The sequence below is a fragment of the Apium graveolens genome, chromosome 5 (genome assembly GCF_009905375.1).
Source record: "Apium graveolens cultivar Ventura chromosome 5, ASM990537v1, whole genome shotgun sequence".
NCBI lineage: Eukaryota > Viridiplantae > Streptophyta > Magnoliopsida > Apiales > Apiaceae > Apium > Apium graveolens.
In genome coordinates this window covers 27,398,611-27,417,772 of record NC_133651.1, presented here as the reverse complement: position 1 = coordinate 27,417,772, position 19,162 = coordinate 27,398,611, and the positions used below count along the sequence as shown (strand labels likewise).

At 33.5% G+C, this 19,162-nt stretch overlaps 1 protein-coding gene across 2 annotated transcripts; it reads right to left on the bottom strand.

The window, feature by feature from the left end:
• Positions 1 to 339: 339 nt before the first annotated feature.
• Positions 340 to 13,933, bottom strand: LOC141723727 (FKBP12-interacting protein of 37 kDa). 2 transcript variants are annotated; one of them, XM_074525602.1, is made up of 14 exons: positions 13,784 to 13,933; positions 13,635 to 13,686; positions 13,493 to 13,545; positions 12,285 to 12,355; positions 11,863 to 11,899; positions 11,580 to 11,667; positions 11,428 to 11,492; positions 11,255 to 11,332; positions 10,922 to 10,969; positions 9,563 to 9,616; positions 3,426 to 3,587; positions 3,032 to 3,101; positions 1,778 to 1,833; positions 340 to 728 (listed from the first exon to the last, which is right to left on the bottom strand). In XM_074525602.1, the coding sequence occupies exons 1-14, from the start codon at positions 13,808 to 13,810 to the stop codon at positions 555 to 557; spliced, it is 1,035 nt and encodes a 344-aa protein (XP_074381703.1). In that variant the 5' UTR covers positions 13,811 to 13,933; the 3' UTR covers positions 340 to 554. The 2 variants fall into 2 exon arrangements, with proteins under 2 accessions (XP_074381703.1, XP_074381704.1); XM_074525603.1 differs by having other exon boundaries at positions 12,285 to 12,352.
• Positions 13,934 to 19,162: the final 5,229 nt, after the last annotated feature.

Here is a 19,162-nt window from a genome sequence, read left to right as displayed (position 1 = left end):
TATCATTTAAAACATTCCATACATTGTTCATCTATGGCAGTAATTGCAATCAGATAGAGAAATAACAATGGCTACTTCTAGAATACAGATAACGACTTGACAAGAAATTTGCATTTCCTTTGTACATATTGAGGGAGATCGATATTTTTTACACACACAGACACACACACACATATATATATATATATTCACTGCAAGGCAACAAAATAATTTTAAATGCATTGAAAGAAACAGCCAGAAAATATCAGAATGTTAAGGGAATTGGTCCAGTACTCTCACAATTGGTGGCAACAAATTCCCTGTAGCTTCTCTGCTTTATCTTAGTATGTAAGTAAGATAAGCATGTAATTTGCCGATATGAGTGGATTCTAAAATAAAACTTTTGTACATAATCCACAGAAAATTCATTATCGAATATCGAGTACCCATTTAACATGAGGAAGCAACAGAAATTGTTTCTGATACTTCATTGATCAAACACGATGAGAAATTACAAAATTTGAATAGTACAACATACCCAATAATAAACAAGTTTTTAATATGAATAGCCTGGCCTAAGAATTGCTATTCTCCACCTCCTCCTTCACAACTGCACCGTCGCTGTCAGCTATAATTTTATCATAACCTAATTCTGTCTTCTCCTCCATTACATTTTTCTGCTGTAGCTCCTGCTTTAACCTAGTGATTTCAGCATCCTGCTCTTCAAGTTTCTCTTGCAAGCTAAGCACCTGAAGCATAGACACCACATTTATGACAACAAAATGCGAAAATGTCAGATGTAAAGCAATATGAGCACATGACAGGATTATGTTGAGATGATGATAAATGCTGTGAAATGAGTGCAACAATGAAGAGTAAAATCTTGTGTAAAGGAATGAAATATTCGATTAGTAAAACTGCGAGCCTTCATAAAAAAGATCAAGCTTTGTTTGTTTCTCTAAAATGAAAAACTAAATAACTATAAAAAAACTATATTATTAAAGCTAATTGTGACAGAGATGATTTTTTTTTCTCCAAAATTCTGTCTCGAAAATATTTTGCTTATATCCCATTTTTTTTTATTTAAGTTGCTCTTTCTATTTTACTACTCTCCTACTTCATACATTTCAGATATTTTATCGTCTTAATTCTGCAGTTATCATCTCCTGGACCCTTTCTCTAATTCTTTCTCTTTGATACTTCCACCCCATATCTAGTTTCCATTACAATCTCCCATCTATTCCTACTTCCTACACCTGCACCTTTGTGTTCTTACTCCAAACACAAAATTAGTGCCACCCAAATTGCCAAATAAACTTGTTCTACTCTTTCTAAATAGAAGTCGTAACTGGATACACCACTAGTGTTAAAAGCTGGCTGTAAATTTTTTGACAGGGTGGATTTAATGTTTATTAAGAAATAATATATGAAGAAATACGATTTAAAAAAAATATTGCAGCAGTGCAGCCATTAATGTGGGCCAACTTAAGGAGCATCTTTCTGAAAGAATCGTTCTGTATAATTTCCTTATAAAATATAATTATCTCGCATGCTAAAAAGAATAGTTATACGCACTATTATGATTAAGAATGGAAACAATTATTTGTAAACTGGTTTGTATGTCTATACAAATTTGTTAATGTCCACGAGGTCTTCATATCCTACTTTGCTGTTTACCTTTTGTTAACGTTAACTTTTCTGTTTACTTTGACAAAAACTAACATTTGTACAGATTCATGATCATACAATCTAAAGATTGATCCACAATTAAAGGATTGAAAAGAGAGGTGATGAATACCGTTTCATTTGATTTCTCAACATCGTCAGTTAGTCCCTCCATGTGTTTACATATTCCTACAGAATATGAAAGTACAATATAAAACTAACACCAACTAAAATCAATAAATATTTGCTTAAACTGAAAAAATGTCAAAAAAGAATCCTGCACGAAACAAACAAGAGATGCAATCCAAGAGCAATACAAAAAATAACAAATGTCGAACCAAATTTTGTATTACTATTGGCTTTGCCACTAAAAAATGTAATCAAACTGTTAAATATTGTCCATGTGGCTAACAGACCTTGATACCTACTTCCTCCGCTCCATAATTTTTGGTTTGTTTGACTTTTGGTGGTCAAATTGACCGAACTTATAATATGGTTAAAACTTAAAAGCAATCATAAAAAGCATACTGGTAGAAAGTATATCTAACATTCTTTATAATGTACTCCCTCAGTCCCAGTCCCGGCAAATTGTTATCGTTTTTGAGAGAGTATCTGGCATGCATTTTAAGATGAATATAAAGTATAGTTCTAAAACTTTTTTAAAAAAAATTCTTCTTCTGAATAAAAATAGAATGTTTATACTTTTATTCAGAAATTTTTAAAAAAAAAATGTTATAGAACTATACTTTATATTCATCTTAAAATGCGTGTCGGGGACTCTTTTAGAAATGATAACAATTGGGAGGGACGGAGGGAGTATCTTTTAGATTTTTAAAATTGTAAGAGAATTATATGTAATTTGTAGTCAAATTTCGGTCAATTTGACCACAAAAAGTCAAACAAGCCAAAAGTTATGGGATGGAGGAGTACTATTTAATTGAGATGGCGGCAGCTTTCAAAAGTATAAAATTGAAATGACAGTCCTAGTAGACAATTGTTAAGACCTATGTTACTCGGACTTCATGTTTTTGGCAGGCCACCATACCTGTGTCCTAATCAGACCCTTGAACACGTACGTTGGACCCACATGAAATTAATATTGGACGCAAAAAGAAAAAGAGAAGGTAAAGAATACAGAAGAAAAAAGGCCACAAGGCCGTGGTATTGAATTAAAAACGTGTATTTACGTAAGAATTTCAATATATATACACACTGCTAATTGCTAGTATATAACAGAGAAAATTTCCATGCACATGTACAGTATTAATCTCTCGGCCCGCTGGACCTGTGTATATTATTGGTGTGCACTTCTATAATTATAAACAATAAAGACAATTAAGATGTCTTGCCTACTTTTAAGTAAGAACAGTATTCCTAGAGGACTGACCTTCAAACTGACTTCTGAGATTTGCAAATTGAGATTTCTGCAAAGCTAGTTTCATTGATAACTCGTGTATCTGCGAGAAATCAATTTAAACCATCAAAACAGTCACAGTTCCATTAACACACAGATAATTAGAAGATAAGCGAGTAACTCAAAATCTATATATCACCACCATAAAAACCTTTCCCGGATAATATATTATATTAAGGCATACACACAACTCTGTCAAGAAGTTCATTGTACATCATATATTGATCAATATTAGTTGTCTATACTAGATTTTGATCTCCGTGAGTTTCAGGAAAGACAAAGAAAACAGGCGGCTGTAAAGTGAAGTTCAAACTACAGCCCTCCTAATTGTAAATTAGAACATATAGGTTATTTGAACCAGTAATACCTTTCCTTCTTTAGCTTGAGTCCCAATTTCCTCATTTTCTTCCTGTAGGGTCCTGCATTTTGCCATCAAAAGTTTTCCCATCTTGCTATGTGGGGTGAAATTTACTGCAGCGATATTATCTTGCAACTCCTTCACCTTTTTTTCTTTTTCCTCTACCAGATTCTGCAATCATAAAATGACGAACTCTTTAATGCGAAATATTGAATTAGATTTTGTAGAACTCAATACATGACGTTAAAACAACTTCAACTAACAATACCACCATCATTCCATCATTCTAGTAAAACATTAATTCATAGATGTAGTACATATCAATGTGAAAACAAATATCACTAGAGCAAATAAAGATGGACTTTCAAAAGACAGAAATTAAATGTAAAAGTATCATATTAAATTAGTTGGTTAACAAGATGGTATTTTGATAGACTGACAATGCTATAAAGGAGATTTCTCTAGGTAAGTTGAACACTTGATAATTGACACTTCACAGTAAGATATACTTCAAATGGTTATCAAGGTATTATCATAATATCAACGTCACCCCTGAACAACATTGAGTGCAATATCCAACCAATATCTTTACTATAGTGCCATATGGCCTTTCAAATCCCAAAAGCTATCTTGTAACTCAGACCTGCCAACAATTGATGCAATATCCAACCAATATCTTTACTATAGTGCCATATGGCCTTTCAAATCCCAAAAGCTTTCTTGTAACCCAGACCCGTCAACAATTGATGCGGGAAACCTCAATATATAGATTACTTCATAAATTAAATAAAAATCCTTACTATCTTCAATGGTGTTCATAAATTATGATCATGGAGGTAATACGAACATAATGGTCTTCATTTTTAAGCAATTCCAACATCACATTATTGGTTAACCTGTTTGTTGTTTTCCTCCACAGTACAACAAGACTGTAGTGTACGCTACAATATAGTGTCTGACATTAAGTGCATCAATTTGGCGAACAGGAACACTGAATCTTGGCACCATTTACAAGAACAAAAAAAAATGATTGGAAGATAAATGCAAAGACTTGAATAATAAGGGACTTTTTACGGATTTAGTGACGAAAAGAAAGCAAAGAAAGAGGATGATTCGTGTGCTAAACCTTATCTGATCTATGTGTTGAAAATATTGTGAATCCGGATATTTTATACTACCTCATGGGTCGTCAATAGCCCATACATAGATTGGGCCTAAAATGTCCTTCAATCAGTACAATGTCGACGTGTTTGCAATTGAACATTTAAGCCCAAAATATCATCGTCATCGACACAAGTCAGTTTGAGCCCTTGCCGACTCATCAACACAAGTCAGTTTGAGGCTAGGCGGCGCCTAGGTGCTAGGCGGTGGTAAAACGCCCCGACTCGGACCTAGGCGGTGATTTAGGCATTTTTTCAAATCAGTGTTATTAAAGGCGAGATGCGCACCGAGGCGCTAGGGTCCCTTGGAGCCTAGGCTATGAGGCGCGAGGCGAGGCACGCGCCTTATCGAAGTGAAAAGAATTTATTTAGAAAACAAATTATTTATTATAGAATTATGCAAAAACACCACAAATAGGAATATGAAACTTATAGGAACTTCCATGTTGGATTCATTTTTTTACTATCGGTAGCCATTGCTCCTTTACAGTGTAAATTCATACATATATATTAGTATGTAGCCGGAAACACAAAAGAACAAGTAAATACATGGTATATTAGTATGTATAACACTACAGCTGTAAGAATATACACTATATATATATTTGTATACACACCTAATATATATATATTTATTTATTTATTTAAACTATATATATACATAATACACACTGCTTTACTGAGTAGAAAATCAGTAGAATATTCATGTCTATGTAAGGATATATCTTCACTTTTGTTATTATTGATAACATGAATTTCTAAACACTTATCGGCTTAAAAAAGTATGGGTTTTAGGGCTGTTTTTTACTATTTTTACTGTTTTTTGCACCTCGTTGCGCCTCGCGCCTCAGGGGTCTAGGCGCGCGCATCATCATTGAAGGCGCTGCGCCTCGGTAAGAACATCCGCTAATAGTGCGCCTCGGTGCGCCTCGGCGCGCCTTTAACAACACTGTTTCAAATTTAATTCATTAATTTCATAATTTCACACAATATCATGTCAATTTCTAATATAAAGTATTGGTAAGAGAGTAACAAGTAATCTAATATATTTATTTTTTTACTTAAAATATAAAAATAACATATTATAATTAATTTAAAAGTGTGAATTAAAATATAGTTAATATCATAAACTCAATAATTAGTACATAACGCATGTCTAATGTGTAGATATTTTTTAATACCATTCTAATTTCTTTTTTCAAACAAAATATGACATATTGATCATTATATAATTATAAAAATTAAAAATAAAATTTATATTCTTCCGATTAATGTTCCGATTAATCGGTCCAATTAATCTCCGACTTGCCGATTAATCTCTCGAAGGTACCCTCACCGCCCTGGCACGCCTAGCGATTTCTGGAACACTGGTTTGAGGGCTACTTGTCGACGATTGACCTTAGGGTGGCAATTTCGGGTTTTGGGTCGGGTTCGTGTCGGGTTGGATGTACCTGATTTTTTTTAGTGTGACCCGAACCCGACCCGACCCGAAACGGGTTCAAAAATTGTGACACGAACCCGACCTGGTAGGTACCCGAGTAACCCAAAATTAACCTGTTTGACCCGAAATAACCCAAAAAATAGAAAAAATTAATAAAATTAAAATTAAAAAAATTAATTTACATCATTACAAAACTAAAATGTTATGCCAAATTAATATAAAAAATAGAAATATAATAAAACACAATATTACAAATGATTTATAAAATATAACCTACCATTTATATACATATATAATATATATATATATTAATTATTTAAATAAACAGGTCAGTTTCGGGTATTTCGGGTCAACCCGAAAATGACCCGATTTTTTCGGGTAAATTTTTACCCAACCCGAACCCGACCCGAAAATCAAAATCCTCAACCCTAATTTATACTTTTGCGGGTTGGGTTCGTGTCGGGTTTCGGGTCATGTCTGATTTTGCCACCCCTAGATTGACCAACAACCTATTGGGCCAATATCGACTGAATACTGTGCTATCTTAATAGTCCAACAACGTAAGCGGTGGATTTCACATATAAAAGAAGGATCTATAATCGTATAGATATCATATTACATCTGACTTGTCACCAAAGCATAGCACATGGGTTGGGCCAAATATAAATTAGAACCAAAATTGAATTTAACTACAGGTATGAAGATACCTTGGGAGGGGATCACTATTTAATTATTGATTATAAACTCTCAAGAGCGGGCTCCAAAATCCCAAATCCTATTTGTGTTTTTAATTTTATAACTAATTCTTCTTACAATATCTAAATACCCAATAATAAATTTAAAATAGAAACTTAGACCTCGACGAAAATTTGCTTCAGAATTTAGCACCATCCGTAAAAATCATTTAGAGAAAAGAAATGAAACAATAAATGGCTAGTGAAACCACCTATCAAACTCTTCTTCACACCTACAACCCATCCACCAACTTCAGATTGATATTTCTAAGAAGAGCGGGTGTAAATATTAAGAAACACAATTAGGATTCTGAAACGTTGGGATTGCTCTTAAAAGTACTGTAATCAATATAAATTTTCGGTCCCCCTCTCAAGTTGCCTACATACCCTACTTACAGAAATCAACTCCACTTATATTCAACTTTGGTTTAGGTGCTATGCGTCGGCAACAAGACAACTGTATTATGATAATATCTAATATTATTTCAAAATCCTTCTGTCGTATGTAATTTCCACCGCCTTCATGGTTGGATTGTCTTCACTATACATGTGGTTCATTTGAGCCTAGCTAAAGAAAATTTTGGAGAAAACGATTTAGTAATTTTCAATAGTATTGTGTTGTGATAGTATGGGTGAAATAACCGCAAAAAATCCACTAGGCCTAATGTGAAATCGACAAAAGAACCACTAGCCTAAAATTCTCGACCAATGGCAGAAGAGTAGTATCTGTATAGAGCAACCCATGACAAGAGAACAATCTCAAATCAATATCCAAGTCATTAGGTAATAAATAATAACATAACCTTATTAATGTAGGGTAAATCATATCCTTAAACAGGTAGAGTATATCTCTACAACCTAAACCAACAAATAAAATCCTAATTATACGGAATCTAGTAAACAATTATTTAACTACTATAAGTGGGAAGATTCCTAAAAGCATCCCTAATGGAAGTGCCAAAATGTATGACAATTTCCATGTGGCATAACACTCGGGGGGCTCTCCATGGGAATTCTATATGTGACAACAAGTGGCACACCCCCAAAAGAGATAAATGTGGCATTACTGGTTTATACATATATAACCACATTAACCTATTCTTAGTTTTAAAATTTTATTCAAATATGAGGGACCACAAAAGTTACTTTATAAGTTGCTAACCATTAGAGCAACTGTTTGTGTATGTGTGCAGAAAGTAATGTTTATGAAATATAAAATAAAAAATATATATTTACAATGATGAAATAATAGGCACACTCAAAGAGTGCTTTCGTTGGAGATTCTCTGGCATTTTATTTATCTAATATATTTTACATTATAACATATTACAACTAACGTCATTCCTGAATAATACTCCGTCCCTCCCATTTCTTACATTTACTATTTTGGGATGTCCCTCCCAATTTTTAAAATTCCAAACTTTCTCAAAATGGTAAAATTTTAATATAATAAAATCAAATGGACCCAACACTTCCCACTAATTTCCTTTACCTTCTAATCTATCACTTAAATATTGATGGTTCTACAATTTTACCCACTTTTTTCTCCTTTCTTAACCTCTGTGCTTAACCCAAATGTAAGGAATTAGGAGGGATAGAGGGAGTAATAAAGAAACATACAAGTTATTACTTTCTCTGTCCCTATTGATTCTTTAAATTCGAGTTAGGAACAGAGGTTAAAAAAAGAAGAAAAGTGAGTGGAGGGTGGGTAAAAATTGCAGGACCCATAAATATTTAAGTATTCCCTCTGTCCCAAATATTTTGTCTTGTTTGACTTTTTATGGTCAAATTTATTATAAAATATAAGATAGGGCAAGGAGAGGTGTGGCTTAAAAAATAAGCTCTTTTTTTTGCAAAATGCCCTAATTTATAACTTAGGACATCATATAAGGCATCTCTTGGACTGGCTCTAATGGCATAATTTTTATTACAATTTCATTTATATTATATATGTAATATTTGGTCAAAAATAGGTCAATTTTACCATAAAAAGTCAAATAAGAGAAAAGATTTGGGACGGGCGAGTAATAGATGGAGGAAAGTAGTGTGAAGTGGTGGACCCAATTTGTTTAATTATTAAAACTTCACTATTTGTGAAAAGTTTACAAATGTAAAGAATTGGTACGGACATTCCAAAATAGAAAATGTAAAGAATTGGGAGATGGACGAAGGGAGTATATTTTAATTCCTTGATTCAAAGGAAGGTATTAGATAAATATGTTAACTACTTATGATTCTATTTATATCCTAAATTTTCCATCTTCAAAACTCAAAAAAACAAGAAACAATTTTATATTAAAACTTCCTTCCGTTCCTTTCTTTCATCTTCGGTAATAGTTTTTTCTCCTCATTAGCGTTTGATTTAGTGACGTTTGATTTAGGGGTAGGAGAGAAGTTCTGGATAACTTATTATGCCCAAAATGTATTGCTGATTTACAATCACTGCCATAATTTTACTAAATTTATTTTGAGCTGTCATAGAATGACATCACATGCATAATTACACCAGATTACGATTAACTGTTTATTCGGTCAAACAAATTTCCACTCAAATTGAAGCAATCACAAAATCACATTGTTGCAACTCAACCAAGCAACTTTTAAGCAAAATATATAATCCGTTAAGGGCAACACTAAAACAATGTTCACGTCTACATTACTGCAAGTTTTTAAGCCATTAAATCAAACCAGGTCATGGGCATAAAGCCGAATCCTATAATATAATTATAGGAATGTGAAAGGCAAACAATAACCAAGATAATCATATTTTGCAACTCTCAATTTGCAAATTTAAAATCTGTAACAATGTACCTTCAAGCGGGTAAACTCTTCATGAATAGCTGGATCAAGTAATAACTTCCTGGCCTGCAGTTTAAAAAGAAACCACAAGTAAAAAGACAGTAGTACATTTGTAATAGTTTTAAATTAAAGTAAACATTTTGAAACATAATGCAGTACTCATATCTGAAGCAAGTAATCAGCCTTGCTTTTGGTTTGAAGCTTTAATTAAAGGGATTTTCTATCATGTGCCCATGGGCACACAATAAAATATTAGGTGGAAATTTCTGATTGGTCTTTGCATCAGTAATTAAGGACCCCTCCCCCCCTGTGTACACAAAAAAAACCACCAATAAAAACAAGCCAACTCATAAAAGGTGCCTAGATGTTAGTGTTTAGCGCATGCCCATGGGCACACAGTAGAAAGAACGTTAATTAAATTATATAATTATATTTAAATAATAATAATATAGCTAATGAACCTTCATAAAGCAAGAAACATTATCCTATAAATAGCACTCATCCAAAAACTCAGGCAACAGGTCTAAAAGATCTTTGCCCCCATGAAGACAACTTATTTTCAGAGCAGTGCCTATGATAATCATATAAATATATTAATTGACGAGTTTTCTCCTCTATTTTAATTTAATTCTGTCCTTGTCGTGAATCTTATATTCATGGTGACAGGGAAGATGCAAGGATATGTGAGACAGATATTACTAGCCATAGATTGTCTTAGGTGAATTTATTATTCAATAAATCCAGCAGACCTGAACATGAAAGTTTGGTCAACCTTGGCAACTTGGATGGTTAAACATTCTATATCGGTACAGAACTTGTTTGCTGACCAACAGGCACAAAAAACTTTATCTATTACCAAAATTATCCCAGCAGCAGAAACAAAGAAGAATTCCAGACAATGTATGCAGCCGTAAAATTGTTGAGAAGGATAGGGGAGAGGGGGCGAGCAAGAGAAGGCACATAACATAAACCATCTACATGTTTGCAAACATGTAACCAAAATTCATTCGGAATTACCCTAGTTCAAACTCTAGAAAGTTCACCTAGTGTGTTGAGTGTCAACTAGACACTATCTATACAAGTTATACTTCTATATCTCTCTAATTCTCGATTGTCTAGTATAACAAGGGATTGAGTTATATGACATCCTATATTTCCCAAATATCAACTGTCAATCAAGAGTTGATATTCCTTGTTTTTTAATTGCTTTAAATAAAACAGTTTTAGGTAAATAAAATGGCTAAAGAACTTTAAAAAAGTAGAATGCGAACAAAAATATTTACAGATTATCTTAGCAAAACTCCTCAAGAGAACTATATACAGTATGCTTACAATCAATCACCAAAAAAACTAATAATAGTGCTCATATACCTGCATTGATGGCGGCTTAAGTTGTGCTCGTAGATCTCGAACTGTAGACTAAAACCAGAAACAATTTTAAAAGTCAGCACATATATAGCCAATAATGTAAACAGTGGCACAAACAGGACATGAAATGGGTGAGATTATAACATTCTAGCCAATAATTTACTGTGATATCTGTAAAACAACAATAACAGAAGTGATCTTTAGAAAAATCTGGAGTAATTGATTAGGTTTTATTACTTTAACTTGGAAACTAGAATCAAAGTCATTGCAAATTCTAATCAGATGAGAATTATAACGACCCAGCTTGAATACACCATACATAAGAAGAATTTTTACCTTCAATTCTGATATCTCCTGCTCACGTTTTGCAACAGTCACAATAAATGCAGCTTCCTTTTTCTTGGCTTTCTCTAGCTGGAAGGTTATAATGCACAGAACAAACAGATCAATTGCATTATTGGCAAACAGTATACTCGTTTTAAAAAAATATTACCAACAGTTAAGACAACCTGTTCTTTAACAGATTCCTCGGAGGATTTCAATGCTTGGAGATAGCTCACCACTAACCTTGGTTCTTCAAATAAATCAAAAGGAGCAGCAAATCTTCAGAAACCATATATTTATACACATGTTAATCATACATATTTCTGACAAAACTTACCAGGAGAAGTGCCTGCAGGTACAAAAGACTCATTTTGAAAAGCAGCATGCCACTTCTGAATCTCAGATTTCGCAACTTCAAGCTCAGTCTAAACCGCAGTACCAAAATCATGTTATTGATAGTCCCACGTCACACTACAACTAAATCGTGTGACTAGAAGAATGCTATTTTTAAAAAGGATATATTCATGTCACATGATGGCATTTTCTGAATAGACGAAGTAAAAACTGGCTTCATGTTTCTGAATCAACCATAACAGAAAAGATAGAAAAAAATTACATACTTGGCATGTTGCAAGAGTATCCTTGCACTCCTGAAGACTGCAAAATTACAAATTGAAACATACATCAGTAAGGATGTCTTGCTTTATTGAAATCATTATACAAAATGTCTTAACCACTGTTGTTACGTCGACATGTGGGAAAAAGTCGAGGCTTGACTTGTGAGTTTGAAGTTCATGGACTTGTGAGTCGACATAGTTAAGAATCTTAACTATATTACAAAAATATGTCATAGAAGGCTAGAAACATGCACAGAACAGTTACAATGTCGGTATACATCTAACACAACTAAGATGGAGTAAAACCTGGTTTCATAGTCAATAACCTATGTGAACTGTTACTTGAAGCATTGCAATATAAAAATTCAATATGTATGTTCAAACAACCTAAACTATGAAAAAATAATTAAGCAATTTGACAATACCTCTCACGAAGAGATAATATCATCCCCGTTGCAACTCCTGGTGCGGTTTCTTCTACTTTTGACTTGGTCTGCTTCATGCACAAAAGCAAACAATGAGTAACTAATTACTTAACTAATTTCTAGTCCTAGCTATTGAGTAACCGGCTCATCTAAAACCTTAAGGTGTAGGGAAAGCCCCATATGGATCTTATATTATATTCTAACACTCCCTTACTAGAAAGTCCTTTTTTGGGTCGAATAGTGGCACACTCAGAAATTGTCAAGTATGACAAATCAACTAAAAAATGCACATTCGAGATTCTTAGCCAAAAATTCTTTAGAGCTCGAATGTGAACTAAAGTGAATCCATCCTACATTTTTTATCTATGGTAACCAAATACCTCTTGAAACAATTATTCTTACGATATACTTACTGTCAACATCGAATTGTCATTCGAATCATGTTTACGCTAAACCGAGTAGTTAGAAGAAAAAGGGTATGTGGCATTTTCTTTTTTAAATAGCATTTACCCATTTTCTTAACTCTAGGATGGGCAGACCACCCATCATCCTACATTCAAGTATAGCTTAACCACTCACACCTGCACAACCTCTCAGGGTTACATTTTAAAATAATGCCACACTTTCCCAACCTTGTATAATATTGATCTATTGGAAATGAGGTGTGAAGCCTCGTTAGTATGTAAGATATATACTCGCATGCTACTAGTTAGGATTACATTTTTTTAAGAGAGTTTCCCTAGTGTAATATTGTCTTCTACGAAAACAGTCAAATATTCCAATCAGTCTCATTATTTCAATACTAAAATGTAATTTTTACCATGCCACTGCCACCTAAGGATAATCAACAAAAATTGCAAAAAAACACCCTAGAGAAGTAAGCTTTTCCGATTCTTGACGTAAATTAAAATCAAACTAACGCCCCATACTACTAAATCCTAAACAACTTAAATTTCAATCACACCATCCTATTAAATTCCACTAAAAAATAATTTACCAAACAAGTAACTATCAGTCTCTCTCGATGAAAAACCCTCCTCCATATCCAAAACTAAACAAATCATAACAACACTAAAATCTACTCTAAACAATCAGAATTGGTCTCTTTCGATCTAAAACCCTACTCTGTATCCAAAACTAACAAATTACAATAACGCAAGTATCCAAACTAAACAAATTATATATACAATTCAAACAAGCTCAATTACCCCAAAAATATCCTCCTCATCATCATCGAGATCTCCGAACCGCCTCTTATTTCCTACAATCACATGATTCCACACATTAACACTCTCGAACCACGAAAAACAATACATACACATATAAACACAAAAAAAGTCAAAAAAAAACCTGAGCGCCTGGTAGAATTGGTTCCGGTTAAATCGCCGCCGAAATCATCATCCTGCATTATACAAAAACAATGAAATTAACAATTAAAAAAGTGAATTATATGTGTAGAAGAGTATGAGAAAGCGTTGAATTGAGTGAATTGAAACTACGTCGTCGAGGTTGGGAAGAGACGCCATGGATGATTTGAAACCCTAGAGTGAAGACGATGGTTTTAATTGGGGCTTGAGTTCTCGCCGGGTCGGTGACGATTTAAACGAGTTAGCTGAGTAGCTGAAATAAAAACCAAAACTTGTTTTAAATACGTATTTTTTCTCTTAGGTATAGAAATTGAGAATCGGAATTAAGTTAACATCATGAAATTAGAATTATAATGTTTTCCAATATTATAATAATAATCAGTAATTTATTTATTATAGCATACTCTGAATAATTTTTTTAAATAATCTTTATTTTATAATTTTATTTAATATTAAATTAATTAAATTTGATAAAAAAAGGTAAGTATGCCTAATAAGTATATAAATATATAAATATATATATATATATTTTTATAAAATACCTATTTATAGTAACATTATATATGTGAAATTAAGTAAATAATTTTTTAAAATATCAGAATCATTAATTTATGTTTTAAAATATGTAAATGTATAATTTGACTTCAGTATATAGATTATGAAAAATATAGACCCCAGGTAAATAGATTATGTTATCTGATTAAAATATTTTAATTTATAATTACTCACATTTTGGGGGGATTTTTTTTTGCTAAACGACATTGATATATTAAAAATTCAATATCTTAAGTACATCCGCTCACCATATTTGAAATTTGGTGGATCCCTAGAAAATAAAGCTTATAATTTTCTATCAACTACGACATATAAACTATACATATTATGGCTAATAATCAATCTGCAATATATTTTTATTCCGTTGTTAGATATATTCGTGAATTATTCTTTTAGAATTAACGTTCCTATTTTGTCATCTTTAACTCTTCTTATATTGCCATTTCAACAAGCATGCGCAATGTCTATAAGCTCTGTTGCAATTTTTTCGTCACTTATAATTTTTAGTATGGTCTTTTATGATATCCCTAATATTTTAAGTGCACATGTGTGGTATTTGTGTTGCCTCGTGGATTGTAGCAGCAGTTCCAACTTTTCTGTAACCGCACTCTCCGCTATATCCTTAACATACATATTAATCTACACTTATTTCTTTGGGTGCTTTTTGAATTTGATCATCCGTTAAAACCCTGTTGGATCATACATTGAGACTTTGTTGAATCATCCGTTGAGAGTCTGGTTGATCATCCGTTGAAACTCTAGTTGATTATCCGTTGAAACCTTATGGAACATCCGTTGAGAGTATCTTCATAACAGTTAACTTTATTTCACTTATGCAAGATTACAAGGCATCTAATATTTATAATTAGCCAACCTATTTTGCATATCAATCTGGTAGTCAATATGACTTAGAATATCATACAACTTCTAGTTCTCTAAGGTTTTACAATATGCAGAAATGTGCTACCAAAACTTATTTAAATATAAGCTACTATTTCAACGGATGACAGAGTACATTATTCGTTGAAAGCTACAAAATTCACTTGATCAAATCTATTAAGGTGTTTTGTAGCATATCATCAAGTTTACAACATATTCATAACAATCTCCCCCAATTTAGGTCTACTAGAATTATAGGCATAAATTTAGAGGGACTTTATGATAACAAAACACCATATACAAAAGGATCATTTAATAGCAGATAAAATGATAAGTGCTGCAAATTTATTGAAAGATGACAAAAGAAAGTTCACACAAGTCTTACAAGCTTTGTTCAAGGTACTCCTCTAGTTTGAGCAGATTAATCTTTTCTCCTTGATTGTCTAGTCATCTTTCCCATCTTTTCATTACTCTCTTCAATTCGGTGTTGAAGTTGTCTATAAAACTCAGATTCATCTTCATTAGATTGATCCAGCATCTCCTGCATACTCATGTGAGTTTCATTGCTTGAAATCTTTAGCTGATCTTCAAGTCTGAAAAATCTTCTGATATTATTTTCATCCTTGAACTCCATTAACCAATATGGCCTCAAATGCACTTTATCCCCAGTGTAAGGAATAGTTAAGACTCTTGGGAGTGCATTTGGATCTCTCTAGCTTTTGTCTTATTCTTTCAATCTGGTTAAGTATTTGCTTCTTGGCAGCAAAGTTAAAACCAAAACTTTTCTTGATTGAGGAGAAAATCTTCACCAAGATAGAGAAGCCTTCATTGAGAATTCTATGAAGAGTCCAAGTGATTTCCCTACCACCCTTGTACTTGAACACCAATATTTCTGGAAGTCTTTTATAAGCATCAATAGCCCTAACTTCATCTAGCTCATCCAAGTAAAGATTGATGTCAGAGAACTTCTTAATGTCACAAATGAATAGTTGATCTCCTTTGTTGACATAAGGTTTGGGTTTGGGTAGATTTTTGGATTTGGATGGAATAGATTTGACTGGCTTGCTTGGCATGCTCTTTCTTCTTTTAGAGGAGGTTGGAATTGGGAGATTAAGATCATGGATAGGTAGGCTTTTCCAGTCTATTGGTTCATCTTTTAGAATAATTGGTACACCAAGAAAATTTACTTCAGGATTGACCTTGAATTCAGCTTACTTTATTGTGGGCAAAGTTGATTGATTTGTAGTAGTAGACTGGGTAGGCTCAGGTTTATCTTCTTTCTCTTCTTCTTCTCCAAAATCCAGCTTCCTTTTGGTTGTTTCCTTTCTCATTCTTTTTTCAATTTTCTGCTTTGGTCCCTCTGGTTTCTCAATTTCAGTGATAGTAGCAGGGTTCTCTGATTCTGATTTGGTAGCACCTTTTTATGCCTTTTTCTTAGCTTCTAAGGCAGCCTGCTTTTTCTGATTCTTAAGTCTCAACTTTTCTTCTCTCTTGGCTTCTGCAAATTGTGGATGTCCCGCCATCACACAAATTTCTTTTCCATGCATGTAGACTTTTGCTACCCTTTTCTTTAAAATGGAGTCTTTGGGATCTTTGATGTTTGCAATGGAGTTTCCACGCAGCTTCTTTTCATCAGGTTGAGGAGTTGCATAGACTAGGTCCAAAGAATTCTTGGCAGAATATTTTGATGAATGATTCTTGGGCTTCAAGATCACATTGGCTTTTAATTGTCTTCTAGTAGAGGTTTGACCTATCTCCATGTTCCTCAAGGTCATTTCACTGATAGGGATTTGTCTCAATTATGTGAAGTGTTTCACATATTTATCTTGCTTTGCAATTGGACCAAAAACCTTTTCAATTTGCTCATCAATTTTCTTCATTTGTTCATCCAGTCTGAGCTCAGTTGCTGCAATGTTGATCAAATCGATGTCATCTAGAACTGGTGGCTTTGAGAAAGTAATGGATGGAACAATTACTTTACTGACTTGAATTTGCACATCTTTCTCCCCCTTACTAACTTGAGTAATTGCATCTTTCTCCCCCTTTTTGTTATCATCAAGTTGTGCAGGGTTTGAAGTCTAAGCAGCCACCAATTGTTGTAGCAATTGAGTTTGAGTTTGTTGTTTGGAAAGTATTTGAGCAACTGAGTCTTCAACTTTAGACAGTGTTGAACCCAGATTCTCAACTTTGTTATTTAAGTCATACTCTTTGCTGAGATTTTGATTGAGACTGATCATTGTAGTATCAGGAAGTTTAGCATCCAGTTTCTTAAAGAGATCCTCCTTTACTTGAGCTAAATCATATTTCAGTACATCTACAGTTTGATGATGTTAAGAGTTTGAATTTTATGCAACTGTAGAGACTCCAGATGGGCTTGCAGAAGTTTCTTGGTGCTGGAGTTGTTGGTGGCTTGAATGGCAGCTTGAGTTTCATGAACTAGCTTGAACAAGGTAGACTTGAAATGATATATATTGCAATCTTTTGAAAACATCCAATCTGGAGTTTCAGTCTCTCCTCCTATGTTCATGCCTATTTCTTTAGCATCCTCTCCAAGAAAGTCACCACCAAAATCCTCACCAGAGGCTGCAGAATTATGCTCAAAATCCTCACCAGTTGTGGAAGGAAGCGAGTTAATTGCATCTTTGGCCCTTAGCATGGAAGATGTTGTATGCACCAAGTTAAATGTCCTCTCACCAGCCTCATTGCCCTATTCAACTAGAATTTGATAAGTTGGAACAGGATGAGAAAATGCCTCAGCTTCAAAAGAAACAAAGTCTAAAACAGCTTGATATTTTTGCTGAAATAACTGCTTTCTTTCAGCTTCATTGACATCCATTAACTCTCCAACAATGGCATCTTCACATTCTTCATTTGTACCTACATTTCTCTCATTATCTCTCTTTTGTTGCATCAAGGGCTCCCCTTGGCTTCCCACCCTCACACCCTCACCTTCACTATCTAAGGTGGGAATTGTAACACCCCCAAATCCGGGGTCGGGGATCCGGGTTGTCACGAGTTCCATTTCCCTTAATAATACCCAATCTTAATAAATAATCATCTACTCTATACTGTGACCCCACAATAAACACACACACCAGAAGTTATAATCTCAGAGATGAATATCCAAAAATAATCAAAAGTCGTTTTATTCCACAATTATATGCCAATACACCTTAAACAGGTTTCTGAATAAATTTACATTTCTTTGCCATTATTACAATTCATAAATATACATAATCTGATACATCAAAAGTTGAAAGCCTAGCCTATTGGTAGTTCCTACCTCAGCTACAGCGACATCAACGCCTATAGGAAACTGCGGAACGTTTCCTATCCGCTCGCGAATTGGGAGCTTGGTCATGTTCATCTTGTCTATCTGATGTTGTGTGATGAAAGAAGAAAGCAAGGGTGAGCAGCAAGCCCACCAAAATAATATGTATAATGATTAACAATATATGAGCCTTCTCATAGTACTCATGAAAGTCTTGGTCAGAAGAAATGAACCAAGTTGATATCTTAATGCGATGAAGTCGCAAAATATTCAGTATATATATACATATATACTTTTCAAAATATTGGAAGTCCTCTTCCATGCATAATATACACAAAGTCCCAGTGTATAACTGTATAAAAAAATATCGTTGCAAGGTGATCTCATATATCTAACCTTGTCTCAACGTTTTTGTGAAAATCTTTGTCATGCATAAGATAATCATTAACCAGATATAAGTTGAAAAGATGAAGTTACAAGATACTCCAATATACTTATATCTTTTCCGAATACTACTTGAACTACCACCATTCAAGTTATAATTAGTTTCAAAAGTTCATCACATAGATGAGACTACAAGACAAGATTTGAATAGATTCAATCTTTGAATATCATTATAAATAATGAAGTTACGAGATACTTCATTAAGTCCCGATATATATATACACCTATATATATATATATTTCATACACTCCTTGAAAGCCTCTGTTATGAAAATTATAAACAGAGTTGCAATATCCAATGAATTTGGAAAGGAGAAAACCTTGCCATAAACCTGATATCTTGCTGATCAGGCAAAGATACC

What these genes read in the sequence shown, in the direction of transcription:
- LOC141723727 (XM_074525602.1), bottom strand. Translation starts at nt 13,810, where the DNA reads ATGGCGTCTCTTCCCAACCTCGACGAC. An exon ending in ATACTCTTGCAACATGCCAA is followed by an intron (nt 11,668 to 11,862) that starts GTATGTAATTTT and finishes ACTGCGGTTTAG; the next exon opens with ACTGAGCTTGAAGTTGCGAA. An exon ending in AAGAGTTTACCCGCTTGAAG is followed by an intron (nt 3,588 to 9,562) that starts GTACATTGTTAC and finishes TTATGATTGCAG; the next exon opens with AATCTGGTAGAGGAAAAAGA.